This window comes from Lithobates pipiens, unplaced genomic scaffold (genome assembly GCF_037356315.1).
Source record: "Lithobates pipiens isolate NorthernLeopardFrog02 unplaced genomic scaffold, aLitPip1_a1.2 Scaffold_23, whole genome shotgun sequence".
NCBI lineage: Eukaryota > Metazoa > Chordata > Amphibia > Anura > Ranidae > Lithobates > Lithobates pipiens.
Window position 1 is genome coordinate 155,988,851 of NW_027507785.1, and position 14,721 is coordinate 156,003,571.

The following is a 14,721-nucleotide window of genomic DNA, read 5'->3' on the forward strand; positions in this document are numbered from 1 at the left end:
ACTAAAGTAAAGCCTCAAGGGCGATTTAACTGACGGATTAATCCGCTTCACTCCTTGCACGAAACCCCAGACTAAAGAATGCATAGAAAGCGGTCTTTGAAATAAAACCAATAAGGCTGAGACTTGGCCTTTAATAGTACTCAGGGCCAACTTCATCTCTACGCCTAATTGTAGAAAGGCAAGAATTCTGCCTAGGATATATGTGAGGGTGTCAACCCTTGGATTCACACCAGGAAACATAAGCCTTCCAGACTCTTATAGCTCTGGAAACTGGCTTCCTAGCATTAATCAAAGTAGAAATAACTGGAGCTGGAAAGCCCACATTTCCTCAGAATGTGGGTCTCAATAGCCAAGCCATTAAATCTTAGCGTTCGTAAAGTAGGATGTAATATCGGCCCCTCTGATAGCAGGTCTGGCCTTAGTGGGAAGGCCCATGGGTCCTCCACTGCCATCTTCACGATCTCTGCATACCATGACCTCCTGGGCCATGCTGGTGCTACCAGTATTGTCAGCTTTCTTTCCAGCTTGATCCTGCAAAGTAGCAATTGAATCAGAGGAAATGCATAGATCAGTGAAATTCGATCCCACGGGGGTCACCAACGCATCTGTTCCATATGCGAGTGGATCCCTTGTCCTGGACACAAAGTTGACTAGCTCAGTATTGAATCTGGACGCTACGTGGTTTACGTCCGGAGTCCCCCATCTCTGGCAAACCGCCCGAAAAATCTCGGGATGAAGAGTCCACCCCCCCCGGGAAAAACTGCTGGCGACTTTAGTCCACCTGCCAATTCTCTACTCCCGGAATGAAAACTGCCGATAGGCATGGGACATTCTCTTCTGCCCAATTTAGAATCTTGTTCACCTCTGAGCCGAGACTCTTGGTGCCCCCTTGGTGATTGATATATGCCACAGCCATTGTCGGACTGGATCCTGGCAGGACAATTCTTTAACCTGGAGGTCCAGGTGCTCTGAGCCAGATACACTGCCCGAATCTCTAGGTTGTTGATGGGCAAGGCTCTTTCAGTTCCTAACCACTGTCCTTGGACAGTCTTTTCTAGTACTGCTCCCCAGCTTGACAGGTTGGCATCTGTCATTACTACTTTCCAGATAATTGGTCTGAAGGACTTTCCCTTCGGCAAGTTCAAGTTAGTAACCACCAAGTGAGGCTTCGTGACACTCTTGGTGACAGCCGCATTGGCAAACCCAAAGCTTGAATCGTCTTGTTCAAAGCATACAGGATGCTGTTTTGAAACAGTCTCGAATGGCATTGGGCATAGGGAACTGCTTCGAATGAGGCTACCATCTTTCCTAACCTCATGCAAAGGCAAATTGAGGGATCTTTTTGACCTGACCATCTGCACCAGTTCTTGTATGGAGCTGATTTTTGCAGGAGGCAAGAACACCTTTTCCTGGGCTGTGTCTATGATCAGGCACAGATACTCCAGCCTTTTTAGTGGCGTTAAGGAGGATTTCTTCAGGTTGAGAATCCAGCCCAGACTCTCCAGGTAACTGCTTGTAATGGCTACAATTTGCTTCAAGCAAGCCACTGACTGGTATATTAACAATAGATCCTCGCAGTAAGCCAAGATAGTTATGCCCTGTGCCCTTAACATGGCTTGTTGTGGGGCTAGCACTTTTGTGAATACCTGAGGTGCTGTATCAAGCCCGAAGGGCAAGGCTACGAAGTACTGTTCTACTTCAAACCGCAAAAACCTCTGGTGAGGAGGAAACACAGGGACATACAGATATGCATCTCTGATGTCAGTGGATGTCAGAAATTCTCCTCCTTGTAGGATGGAAACGACTGAGTTGATTGACTCCATGCGAATGGTGCGGATCTTCAGGAACAGATTTCGAGTCTGTAGATCTAGAATTGGTCTGAAACCCCCATTTGGGTTTGGTACCGTAAACAGGTTTGAGTAAAACCTCAAACCTTGTTCCTGTGTGGGAATGTTAGTCGCTCCATTTTTGTTTATAGTGAGAAAAAAAAAAAAACACAGGGGTGATCAAATGCCACAAAAGAGAGCTCTATTTGTGGGGAAAAAAAAACACGTCAATTTTGTTTGGGAGCCACATCATTGCACGACCGCACAATTGTCAGTTAAAGCGGCGCAGTGCTGAATCGCAAAGAGTGGTCTGGTCTTAAGCCAGCAAAATGGTCCGGTCTGAAAGTGGTTAAGGAATTTCCACAACAGTGTTTTAAGCTAGGTCACATTTTACAACACAAAACATTCATATGCAGGGAGTTTTTAATTGCAAAACAATCTACCTTGTGAACTTAAGAAATTAGAATTTTTAAACTAAAAAGATAAATTACAGGATTAATAATTTTTTATTACATTCGATAAGTAAATAATGGAGTGAGAAAATCTAAAGTTGTGACAAACCAAGCAACTTCAGATTTGTGCTGGCCAATTTTGAATTGCCTGCATAATTCTGATAAACTGAGCAAACGTCAAGACTAATATTCGTCCTCATACTATAGGATTGTCTTACCTCCTGCTTGTGGGGTCATCTGTCGTAGGTTCTGATTTTGCATGACAGTGTTACGTACAGGTGTCTGTACAGGGATAGTGGGCAATGTAGTTGTAGTGTAAACCATGTGTGGCGCTCGAGGAGCTGAGGCCCTTGTTGCAGTTTGGGTTCCTGGCCGCTGTGTTATATTAACTGTGGTCTGAGCTGAAAAAAAAAAAAAAAAAGTTGGATATCTTGTTTTGCAATCTCTGCATGTATTTGCAACACGGCACTACATATTTAACATCAAGAATACAGTTACATACAGTAGTTAAAAAGTCAGGGGAAAAGAAAAAAAAAGTCCAATTTCAATATATACTACAGTTTATTACAAAGTGTACTTTTTAATCTTTTATATTAGTAACAATGCATGCAGAACAACAAGCAGGAAGATTATTCTTTTCGGTTAATAAAAATGTGTTTTCAGGGACAAAAAAAAAAATGCAGTTTTGAATTGAAAGAAATATCTGCTAAGGTTTGGGTTTGAACCTGCATACACCCTCAATCCAGAAACATTAACATGTGATATGTAAACATTTGCATTGACCTTTTCTTCTAAAGAACAGGCAAGCCAATAAGGTTTCTAGGGGAAATTTAAAAAAAAAAAAAAAATAGATGACAAATGAAAGCAACCCCTAGCTTATATAATTTAGCACTACTGAAAGTTACCCACTTTCAAATTGACGGCCATAGGTTTCTAAATCTACCAAAATGTAAAACGCAACCTTACAATCACATAACGATAAGATGTCCTGTACATTGTGTATTAAACTGTGACTGCAAGAACACAAGGACATAACCCTCAACTAGCAGGAGGAATGTTAAAAACTAACCTTAGAAACTATTTTACCAAGTGCAGCTGATGCTTTGAAAATACTTCCAGCAGAGGTAGTAAGTCAACAGTAAGGGCCGGTTCACACAGCAGGCGAGGCGAGGCGACTCCGACTTGCCTCGCCGCGACCTGCCGCGGCCTCAGCGGCGACTTGCAAATGACTTCTGTATAGAAGTCAATGCAAGTCGCCCCGAGGTCGCCCAAAAGTAGTACAGGAACCTTTTTTCTGAGTCGGAGCGACTCGAGTCGCTCCTCTCAGAACGGTTCCATTGTACAGAATAGGGGCGACTTGCGAGAGCGAGGCGAGTCGTGTCGTGTCGCCTCGCATCGCCCGCTGTGTGAACCGGCTCTAAGTGAATATAAACATACTTGGGGCAAACTTCCAACACCCTATGCTTCTAATTTCCTGCTCATGTGATTGGCTCACTGCTTTTCCTGCCTGGTTGTCCGATTACAACCCCATGACTGATCATATGATAATGGGCACATCTTTCCTCTTTACAAGGAGGAAATTAGAAGAACGTATCTACAGAACAGAATCGGCTAACAATCTGCAGTAACTTTTTTTAAAGAATACAATTTCAAAAAGGGGCGTTTCACTCTACATTATGTTTTAGAGTAGAACAAAACAAAACAAAAAAAAAAAAGTACCTGTTGGTAAAACATGTATAGTAGCCTGAGAAGATAGTCCTACAGGTGTGGATGACTGAAGATTGTTCATCTGGGAGGGCTGTGACGGACGACCAACAGATTGGGATGGCTGAACATTTGCAGACACTGTTGCAGAGCTTGTCCTTCTCGCATCTAAAATAATCAAAAATAGCTGTAAGGGCAATGTATAACTACCTGAAATCTTCATACTTCCCATAATTCTCTTCAAAGGCGCTACGTCATTGGAAACCTTTGCAGTGCAAGCCAGATTGTATTACAGTGCTGGCAATCTGATATGCTTTGAGATACTCAGCTACTGAGCACTAAGTAGTTAGATAAAATTATGAAAAAAAAAAAAAAAAAAAAAAAATAGAAAAGATTCACGGGGTAGGAAAGATTGATGCTCATCTTTACATGATCCCATAAGAAGCAGAAATCTGAAAGTGCAGTTACTGCAAGCTGAGCAGTGGAGGAAGGTGTGTGTGGATCACAAGATTACCTGAATAAAATTACAGGCAATGTTATCACAGTTTACAATTTTATGTATTTTAACTGCGTATTCAGCCATTTAGCTTGTGTTTAACACCAACATGTCCAGACCAAATACAGCAGCATCAGGTAAAAGATTAACTGAACTATGGGATAAGTGTCCCAAAGACTGGCAAGGACAGGTTCAATTTGTGCCAGTGGTCTCCCTCCCCCTGCAGCCGATTCTACGTTGTTTGCCATGCTCTGTTGTGCACAGTGTCTTTTGCTTCCTCAGGTCAGAGCTTCAAACTAGGAAAACATTGATAAGCACAGAAGATCACCAACACTCACACCAAATACCCCAGGACTAGCAGTAAGAACACACTACACATATACAGCTCTTAGGCTGTATGCACAGGGGTGACTAGTGTATTAGCACTTTGCTGGCTGGATAGATCGAGCACTTGGAGCTGCGGTCTCTCTCCTCACTGACTCAAAGACAGCAGCGGGAGCCATTGGTTCCCACTGCGAGGAGAGAGCAGGACACTGGTCCATGCCTCACCATCAGTGCCTATAGACACACGCTGCACAGCTTTGGATTGAGCCAGGGTGCGTGTTCTACCATAGGAAGCTGATTCATATGATTGCACACTGAGAAAAAGGGGAGGGGACACACACACACACACACACACACACCACTTCAGCCTGAGAACACTGTTTCCATAGATGTGCACAGGGGTTGTGCTGGGTATGCCTGGGCACACTCTAATCAAGAGGCAGCTCTAGGTCACCAGGTCGGCCTTTGACTTTCTCCCCTGGCTGCAGTGTTCCTTTAGTACCCCATGCACACAGTATCCCGAGGCTTGCAACTGGCAGGGGACTCATCTGTGTAGTATCTCACCAGGTTGAGGTAGTGGTGGGCGGTGCATGGCAAACTCTCCCTCCTACACGCTCACATGTGGCTGCTCTGGCTGATCAAGCAGGTGAAGCTAGAAAGGAGGAGCAGAGATGGTAGACTGGGAGTCTTCTATCTCCAGCCATGTGGCAAGTGGCTGATGGGGAGAAAGGGTTTGTTTACATTGATAAGTGTTTATTAACTGCTTGATCTAAGGTTTAACCCACCCCCCACCCCCATTATGAGAAAAGCCATTTTTGCTATTCAGCACTGCACTACTTTAACTGGCAATTGTTCAATCGTGCAACACTGTGCCTAAAATGTAATTTGTCTTATTTTGGTGCCATTTTATCCCCACTGTTTTTTTTTTATATCAATGAAAAAACACTGAAAATTTGGAAAATCGCGTTTTAGTTTGTTATAAAATTTAGCAAATAAACGAAAACCTTTCTTCATAAATTTAGGGCAAAATGTATGCTGCTCCATTTCTTTGGCAAGAATAACTCAAATCAGTGTATATTATTATTTAGTCCAGGGGTTGACAAATTTGCTTGGAATCTAGGAGCCAGCTAAAAAAGTTAGGAGCCAGGTCCGTGACGGCGATCTGGACCTGTCCCTGGCCTAACATGGAGACGAGTGAGGGGAAGATAGCCCCCAGCCCCTCACCTGTCTCCAAGTCATTGCCCATAGCTCTTAGAGGGACATTTTATTTTATTTTTTTCAAATGACAAATTTTTTTTAAATTGCATTTTAGTGTAAATATGAGATGTGAGGTCTCTCTGATCCCAGATCTCATATATAAGAGGACCTGTCATGCTTTTTTCTATTACAAGGGATTTTTACATTCCTTGTAATAGGAATAAAAGTGACACACTTTTTTTTTTTTTTTTTTTTTTAAAGAACATTGAAAAAAATAAAAATAAAAGTTAAAATAAGAAAAAAAATTTTTTTAACGCGCCCTGTCCCGCCAAGCTTCCGTGCAGAAGCGAACGCATATATGAAAGCGGTGTTCAAACCACGCATGTGAGGTATCGCTGCGATCGGTAGAGAGAGAGCAATAATTCTAGCCCCAGACCTCCTCTGTAACTTAAAACGTGCAACCTGTAGAATTTTTTAAACGTCGCCTATGGAGATTTTTAAGGGTAAAAGTTTGTCGCCATTCCATGAGCGGGCGCAATTTTGAAGTATGTCATGTTGGGTATCGATTTACTCGACGTAACATTATCTTTCACAATATAAAAAAAAATTGGGCTAACTTTACTGTTGTCCTATTTTTTTTGTTATTAAATACATTTTCCCCAAAAAAAGTGCGCTTGTAAGTCCGCTGTGCAAATACAGTGTGACAGACAGTATTGCAACGACCACCATTTTATTCTCTAGGGTGTTAGAATAATATATATATATAATGTTTAGGGGGTCCTGAGTAAAGGGAAGGAGATGGAGCTTCCCCTGCCTGCCAGCCTATTAGCATTGCTGGTTGTAATTCCAACGGTCACCACAAGAGGGCGCCAGATCCCAGAAGGAACCATAGGATCGTAGAAGGCCTCAAAGCCGGGGGCTCAATTACCGGCCACCGGCGGCGCAGCCCGACGCGATCACGCCGGGGGGGTCCGCGGTGACAGGATACCCCCAGCTGTGATGCCCCAGGCCGCTATTTCTAGTCGCAAATGCGACCTAGCGCCCGGGTTTTGTCGAGCCCTGATTTAGTCTATGTGAAAGTTATAGTCTAAAAAACTATAGTATATAAAGTATCTCACAAAAGTATATTTACATTTTTGTAAATATTTTATTATAACTTTCATGTTACAACACTGAAGAAATTACACTTTGCTATAATGTAAAGTAGGGAGTGTACAGCTTGTATAACAGTGTATATTTTCTGTCCCCTCAAAATATTACACAGCCATCAATGTCTAAACCGGCGGCAACAAAAATGAGTACATGTGAAAATGTCCAAATTAGGCCCAAAGTGGCAAGATTTTGTGTGGCCACCATTATTTTCCAGCACTTAACCCTCTTGGGCACGGAGTTCACCAGAGCTTCATGGGTTGTCATTGGAGTCCTCTTACACGCCTCCATGATAACATCCCGGAACTGGTGGATGTTAGAGACCTTGCGCTCCACCTTCCGTTTGAGATGCCCCACAGATGCTCGATAGGGATTAGGGCTGGAGAAATGCTTGGCCAGTCCACCTTTACCCTCAGCATCTCTAGCAAGGCAGTGGTAGACGTGGAGGTGTTTTGGGGTCATGTTGGAATACTGCCCTGCAGCCCAGTCTCCAAAGGGAGGGGGGATTATGCTTTGCTTCAGTAGGTCACAGTACATGTTGGCATTCATGGTTCCCTTAATGGACTGTAGCTCCCCAGTGCATAACACTCCCATCACGATGCTTGGCTGTAGGCAAGACACACGTCTGTACTCCTCACCTGGTTGCCTCCACACCATCTGAACCAAAAAGGTTTATCTTTGTCTCAGACCACAGGACATGGTTCCAGTAATCCATGTCTTTAGTCTGCTTTCCTTCAGCAAATGGTCTGAGCTTTCCTGTGCATCATCTTTAGAAGAGGCTTCCTTCTGGGATGACAGCCATGCAGACCATTTTAATGCAGTGTGTGGCGTATGGTCTGAGCACCGACAGGCTGGCAACACTCATACGGTAATTTCCCAAAGACAACCTCTGGATATGATGCTGAGCATGTGCACTCCACTTCTTTGGTTGACAATAGGGAGACCTGTTGAGTGAAACCTGTCCTATTAAACCGCTGTATGGACTTGGCCACCATGCTTGCAGCTCAGTTTCTGGGTCTTCTTCTAGCCTAGGCCATCTTTATGTAGAGCAACCATTTTTTTTTTTTTCAGATGCTCAGAGTTCTTTGTCATGAGGTGCCATGTTGAAATTCCAGTGACCAGTACGAGCTGTTACTTTGTAACACTGGAGTCACATGACACCGGGGAGGCAAAATGGCTAATTGGGCCCAATTTGTACACGTTCACTTAGGCTGGATTCACACCTATGCAGTTTTAGTGCTTTTTGTAGATTTGCACTACAGAATATGTTCCATAGGAAACCATGTTAAATGGACTGTAGTGCAAATCCACAAAAAGCACTAAAACTGCATAGGTGTGAATCCAGCCTTAGGAGTGTACTTACTTTTGTTGCTAGTCGTTTAGGACATTAATGCCTGTGTTGAGTTATTTTAAGGGGACAGCAAATTTGCACTGTTATACAAGTTGTACACTCACTACTTTACATGGTAGAAAGTGTAATTTTTTCAGTGTTGTCGCATGAAAAGATAATTAAATATATACAAAAATGTGAGGGTGTACTCACTTTTGTGAGATACTGTATACCGTATATACTCGAGTATAGGCCGACCCGAATATAAGCCGAGGCCCCCAATTTACCCCCAAAAAAACTGGCAAACTTATTGACTCGTGTATAAGCCGAGGGTGAGACATGCCTGTCCATCCCTGTGTGTGTGTCCGTCCATCCCTGTGTGTCCGTCCATCCCTGTGTGTCCGTCCATCCCTGTGTGTCCGTCCATCCCTGTGTGTCCGTCCATCCATCCCTGTGTGTGTGTGTGTCCATCCATCCATCCCTGTGTGTGTGTGTCTCCATCCATCCATCCCTGTGTGTGTGTGTCTCCATCCATCCATCCATCCCTGTGTGTGTCTCCATCCGTGTGTGTGTGTGTGTGTGTGTGTGTGTGTGTGTGTGTGTGTGTGTGTGTGTGTGTGTGTGTGTGTGTCCAGCCTACCTTTGTCCCGAGCCTCCGTCCCGTGCCTTGCCTCCGTCCCGTGCCTTGCCTCCTTGCATCCGTCCCGTGTCGTGCCTTGCCTTGCCCCCGTCCCGTCCCGTCCCGTGCCGTCCCGTGCCCTCTTCGTCGGCGGCCATTGTAAAGTTCAAAAGCTGCGCCGCCGCCTTCGCCTGTGATAGGCGGAACACTGAATTTCCCAGCAGCCTGTGTTCCGCCTATCACAGACGTCGTATCATCCTCGTCCGTAGTACGAGGATGATACGATGTCCGTGATAGGCGGAACACAGGCTGCTGGGAAATTCAGTGTTCCGCCTATCACAGGCGAAGGCGGAGCCGGAGGCGCGGCTTTTGAATAGAATGGCCGCTGTCTGTCTGCTCGACACGCTGATCGAGCGGGCAGACAGCGATGACTCGAGTATAAGCCGAGGGGGGCACTTTCAGCCTCAAAAAAGAGGCTGAAAATCTCGGCTTATACTCGAGTATATACGGTATATATTTGAAAAATGTATTAATCCTGATGTACTGGCGGCCCACATACAGTAATTTGTCAATCTTTTGTAAAATTAAATAAAACGGTTTTACTCTTTTCTACTGTCATCAGTGCAGTACAGCATCATATGACAGGTGTGGCAGTGATCAGGGATACTGACTGGTGACAATATAAACCCCCCCCCCCCCCCCCATAGTGTTATTGTACTACTCTGGGGGGCTTATTAGGGTTTTTTCACACTGTTATTGCTTATAATGAAGGTCACTAAGCAATAGTTTTAGCTGTCATGAAGGTCTTTTATTCATGATAGCTTAGTTACTGTTGACATGCAGTGATTGGCTACAGCTAATCACATGGTACAGGTAGCATGTGATAGCTGTGGGCCATTCACAGCATCATAACAGTAATCAAGCAGTCATGAATGGAAACTCATGCATTCCAGTTGGCTTACACAAATATGTGATCACTACGATTGGTCATAGCGATTACATGTTTTCCTGGCTGCTTATAGATCACAAGACACAGCAGTCATGGAATCGCGCTGTTGTACACCACAGGGGGCACGCTAGTGTGCACTAGCGCATGTGTTGGGTGACATGCCAGTATGTCGCCCAGCCTGGCTGTGTCGCCTGTCCACAGTATGTAAACAAATGTACTTTGGATGGGCAGCAGAAGGTTAAAAAAGATTTACATACATTTTAAAATATTTACATTCATCTTTAAAAGTGTAAACATATAGACACCCACTAATTATATGTGCAAGAGCTTAGGGATGAATACTCTAATGCAATAGCACACTTATGACTATTGCGTTCAGGTAATGCACAGTTCTCACTCTGCTGAATGGGCTGCCATAACATAATGAACTTTTAAATGCTACAGCGCCACGCCAAGGAAGTGGCCACCGGTGCACTTTAAAGAGGGATTCCACCAGAATTTTTTTTTTATTAAAAGCCAGCAGCTATAAATACTACAGCTGCTGACTTTTAATAAATGGGCACTCACCTGTCCCGGGTTCCAGCGATGCCGACAGCCGAGGCCGATCGTTCGCTCGGCTCTCAGCTGCTGCCGCCACCATTCTAGGTGAGGGAATCAGGAAGTGAAGCGAATCGGCTTCACTTGCCGGTTCCCTACTGCGCATGCGCGAGTCGCGCCGCGCAATAGGAAATCTCCGCGCTGTCACTGGGACCCGTGGGTGTCCCAGCAGACAGTGCGGCAGGGCAGGAAATGGCGTAGACTCCCACGGGAGTCTATGCCCTGAATTGGGTGTAAATACCCGTCTTTGACAGGTATCTCCACCCCCCTCCCCCCTGAAAGGTGTCAATTGTGACACCGGAGGGGGGGAGAGATCCGATCAGCGGAGGTTCCACTTTAGGGTGGAATCCCGCTTTAAGCTGTGTGGGGAACTCCCACAGTTAAACAATTTTAGCCAATAATGTGCACAAATACACCAATAAAAACAGAAAAAACAAAACAAAAAAAAAAACATTCAATTAACAGAAACGTTATCCATTATAGTAATCATAGCACACATTCCAAGGTTGAAGACCCTAAACAAGTAGAATGGCCTATTTGCATTAACAAGATTCCTGGAATTAGTTACATACAGTGGATATAAAAAGTCTACACATTACCGTTAAAGGTTTCTATGATGAAAACAAAAAAATAAATTAAAAAAAAAGAGAAAAGTTTAATGTGACTGAGAAACTGAACAACCAAACTGAAATATTTTAGGTGGAGGGAAGTAAAAATAAACTAAAATAATATGGTTGCATAAGTGTGCACACCCTTAATACTTTGTTGAAGAAGAACCTTTTGATTTAATTACAGCACTCAATCTTTTTGGGTATGAGTATCAGCATGGCACAACTCGACTTGGCAATATTTGCCCACTCTGCAAAAACAAAAAAAATACAAAAAATTATATCGGATTGCGAGGGCATCTCCTGTGCACAGCCATCTTCAGATCCCCCCACAGATTTTCAATCTGATTTCAGGTCTGGGCCATTCCAAAAATGAATATTCTTTTGAAGCCATTCCTTTGTCGATTTAGATGTATGCTTTGTTCATAAATTCCCTCTACCTTGACTAAGGCCCCTGTTCCACCCGAAGAAAAACAGACCCAAAGCATGATGCTGACACCACCATGCTACACTGTGGGTATGGTGTTCATTTGGCGATGGGCAATGTTTTTGCGCCAACCCTATCTTTTGGAATTCTAGCCAAAAAAGTGCAACCTTGGTTTCATCAGACCAGAACACATTTTCCCACATGCTTTTGGGAGACTTCGGATGTGTTTTTGCAAAATTTAGCACAGCCAGTACTTGCCAGATATTCCTGCAGCTCCTTTAATGTTGCTGTAAGCCTCTTTACAGCCCTTTTCTTCTCGTCTTTTCATCAATTTAGGAAGGACATCCAGTTCTGTGTAAAGTCACGGTTGTGCCATATTTTCTCCACTTGATGACTGTCTTCATTGTGTTCCATGGTATATGCCTTGGAAATTCTTTTGTACCCTTTCTTCTGACATACCTTTTAACAATGAGATCCCGCTGATGCTTTAAGGCTGGGTTCACACTGCTGCGGCTAAGAGACCCAGATGTGATTCGCACCGCACTGCAAATCACATCCGATCTCTGTGCGATGCGAGTTCAGCCATACAGATAGTATGGCTGAATTCGCATCGCACCCGCCCCAAACTCGCACAGTACCCTTTTTTTGGTCCGCAGCAGAATTGGATCGCATTGGGTGTTCACACCATGCGATCCGATTCCTGTCCGAGTTTGCAGATCGCACTGCGATATGCGAACTGATCTGGGGGTGTCATTAATGTTTCACTGACACTCCCAGAAGTTTGCATTAGGGCAGTGTGAACTGCCGCCAAGAGGCATTCGATGTGGGAACCAGCCGCGGATTCGTGGCGTTCCCGCATCGCTTCAGTGTGAACCCAGCCTTAAAGCTCTCTGTGGACCATGGCTTTTGCTGTAGGATGCAACTTAAGTCAGGAAAGCCCTACTAGAACAGCTGAAATTTGGAGTTAATCAGAGGCACTCTAAATGATGGCAGGTGTGTACTAACTCCTATTTAACATCAATTGAAGGTGATTGCTTAATTCCGAACACAGCTACAACCCTAGTTATACTACGGTGTGCACACTTAGGTCCCTTTCACACGGATGATCCATTCAGGCCCGCCTGTCCGTTTTTCAGGGGGACCTGAACGGATGCTCCATAGAGCTCTATGGAGTGTCGGATGTCAGCGGTGACATATCCGCTGACATCCGACCAGCTCTGATCCGAAAAAGCTATTTTTCCATCAGTCATCGGATCGGGTGGCGACAGACACTGCAGTCCGTCGTCACCCGATCTCCCATAGGGGAGAGCGGCGCTCGACAGGTCCGTCCCTGCGCAGTGTGCAGAGACAGACCTGTCCTCTGCCTGCTCAGCGAAGATCGCTCCAGCGATCCCCGCTGTGCAATCGGATATTCATGGGGCGGATCAGCACTGATCCGCCCCGTGTGAAAGGACCCTTATGCAACCACATTTTAACTTCCCCTCCCTAAAAGATTTCAGTTTGTTTTTCAATTGAGTTGTATACGTGTTAAAAAGTGGAAAAATTCGGACATGATTTCTGTCTTTCTTCATCACAAAAACCTGACATTTTAACAGGGGTGTGTTGATTTTATATCCACTGTATAGTATCCAAAACCAGATGTTAATCATAAGCACAGATTTTTTTTTCTTTGTATTTTTCCTACTGAGAGATATTAAGTTATTTACGGTAATTCCTTATTTGTTTGCTCTGTTCCCTTACATTATAGCAGAACACTGCAAATATGTAAATATTCATTGAATTCTCCCATTTAGAGAGGTTTAGGAGGTACGCATCTTCACTGGTCTCACGGTTAGATTAGATTATATGGTCAAAGATTTGATTCCGCGATCGATTACTGCCGATTGTTTCCATCAAAAATAAATAAATTCAAGAACAACTCTTTTTTTTTTAAAGCAGATAAAAAAAGGGGGAGGCACTCCCTGCATATAGCAGGACAAGGACATGGAAGAGTCCAGGATATGAGGGAGGGGTAGGAACTGAAGGATGGAATAATCCGTGAATAAGGAAGGAAGAGTCTGGGGATGGAGGAATCCCTGGATTGATAATGAAAGGCCAGAGGACTCTAGCCACTTAAGGGCCAAGCCTGTTTTTCAGACTCACAAGATAAAAAAATATTTTTTGCTAGAAAATTACTTAGAAAAAAAATGTATACTGTTTGGTGTTCTAACACTCTAGAGACTAAAATGGTGGTCATTGCAATGTCACACCATACTTGCGCAGTGATCTTACAAGCGCACTTTTTTTGAATAAAAAGCACTTTAATAAAAAAAAAAAAAAAAAAAATAATAAGACAAGAGTAAAGTTAGCCCAATAATTTTAAGCCAGGTAAATTGATACAACATGTGACGCTTCAAAATTGCGCCCGCTCGTGGAATGGCATCAAATTTTCCCCTTAATCTCCATAGGCGACGATTAAAAAAATTCTACAAGTTGCATGTTTTGAGTTACAGAGCAGGGCTAAAATTGTTCTCGCTATACTGATTGCAGCGATATCTCACGTGTGGTTTGAACAGCGCTTTTAATATGCGGGCGCTGCTCTCGTATGTTTTTGCTTTTGCGCGTTAGCTTGTCGGGACGGGGCACTTTAAAAAAATAAATAAAAAATTTCCCCTTATTTTATTGCTTTTAAAACGGTTTATAAAAAATAAATTGGGTCACTTATTTCTATGACCTATTCCTATAACCTGTAGCACTTTCAGATCTTTTGATGAAAAGGGCATTATAAAATGTATTACAAGGAATGTAACATCTCTTGTAATAGAAAAAAAAGCATGACAGGTCCTCTTAAATATGAGATCGGGGTCAAAAAGTCCTCAGATCTCATATTTGGACTAATGCAATATAAAAAAAAATTGTAATTTGAAAAATATGACAAAAATAAAAATAAAAAATAAAATGGCCCTTTAAGTAGTATGGATGGAAGTGATGTAGTTTCCGCCCTGCTATGGTATGGAGAAAGGTGAGGGCCACCTTACCCTCACTCGTATCCATATCACCTCCG

General features: G+C 43.7%; 1 protein-coding gene across 3 annotated transcripts in view; it reads right to left on the bottom strand.

The window, feature by feature from the left end:
• The window catches only part of ATF7IP (activating transcription factor 7 interacting protein), a 181,062-nt gene that overhangs the window by 21,882 nt on the left and 144,459 nt on the right, over positions 1-14,721 (bottom strand). For all 3 annotated transcript variants that reach the window (XM_077452506.1, XM_077452504.1, XM_077452505.1), the window contains exons 13-14: positions 3,998-4,150; positions 2,497-2,679 (exon numbers count right to left, since the gene is read on the bottom strand). In XM_077452506.1, the coding sequence (XP_077308632.1) occupies positions 2,497-2,679; positions 3,998-4,150 (336 nt within the window). The remainder of the gene's footprint in view (positions 1-2,496; positions 2,680-3,997; positions 4,151-14,721) is intronic.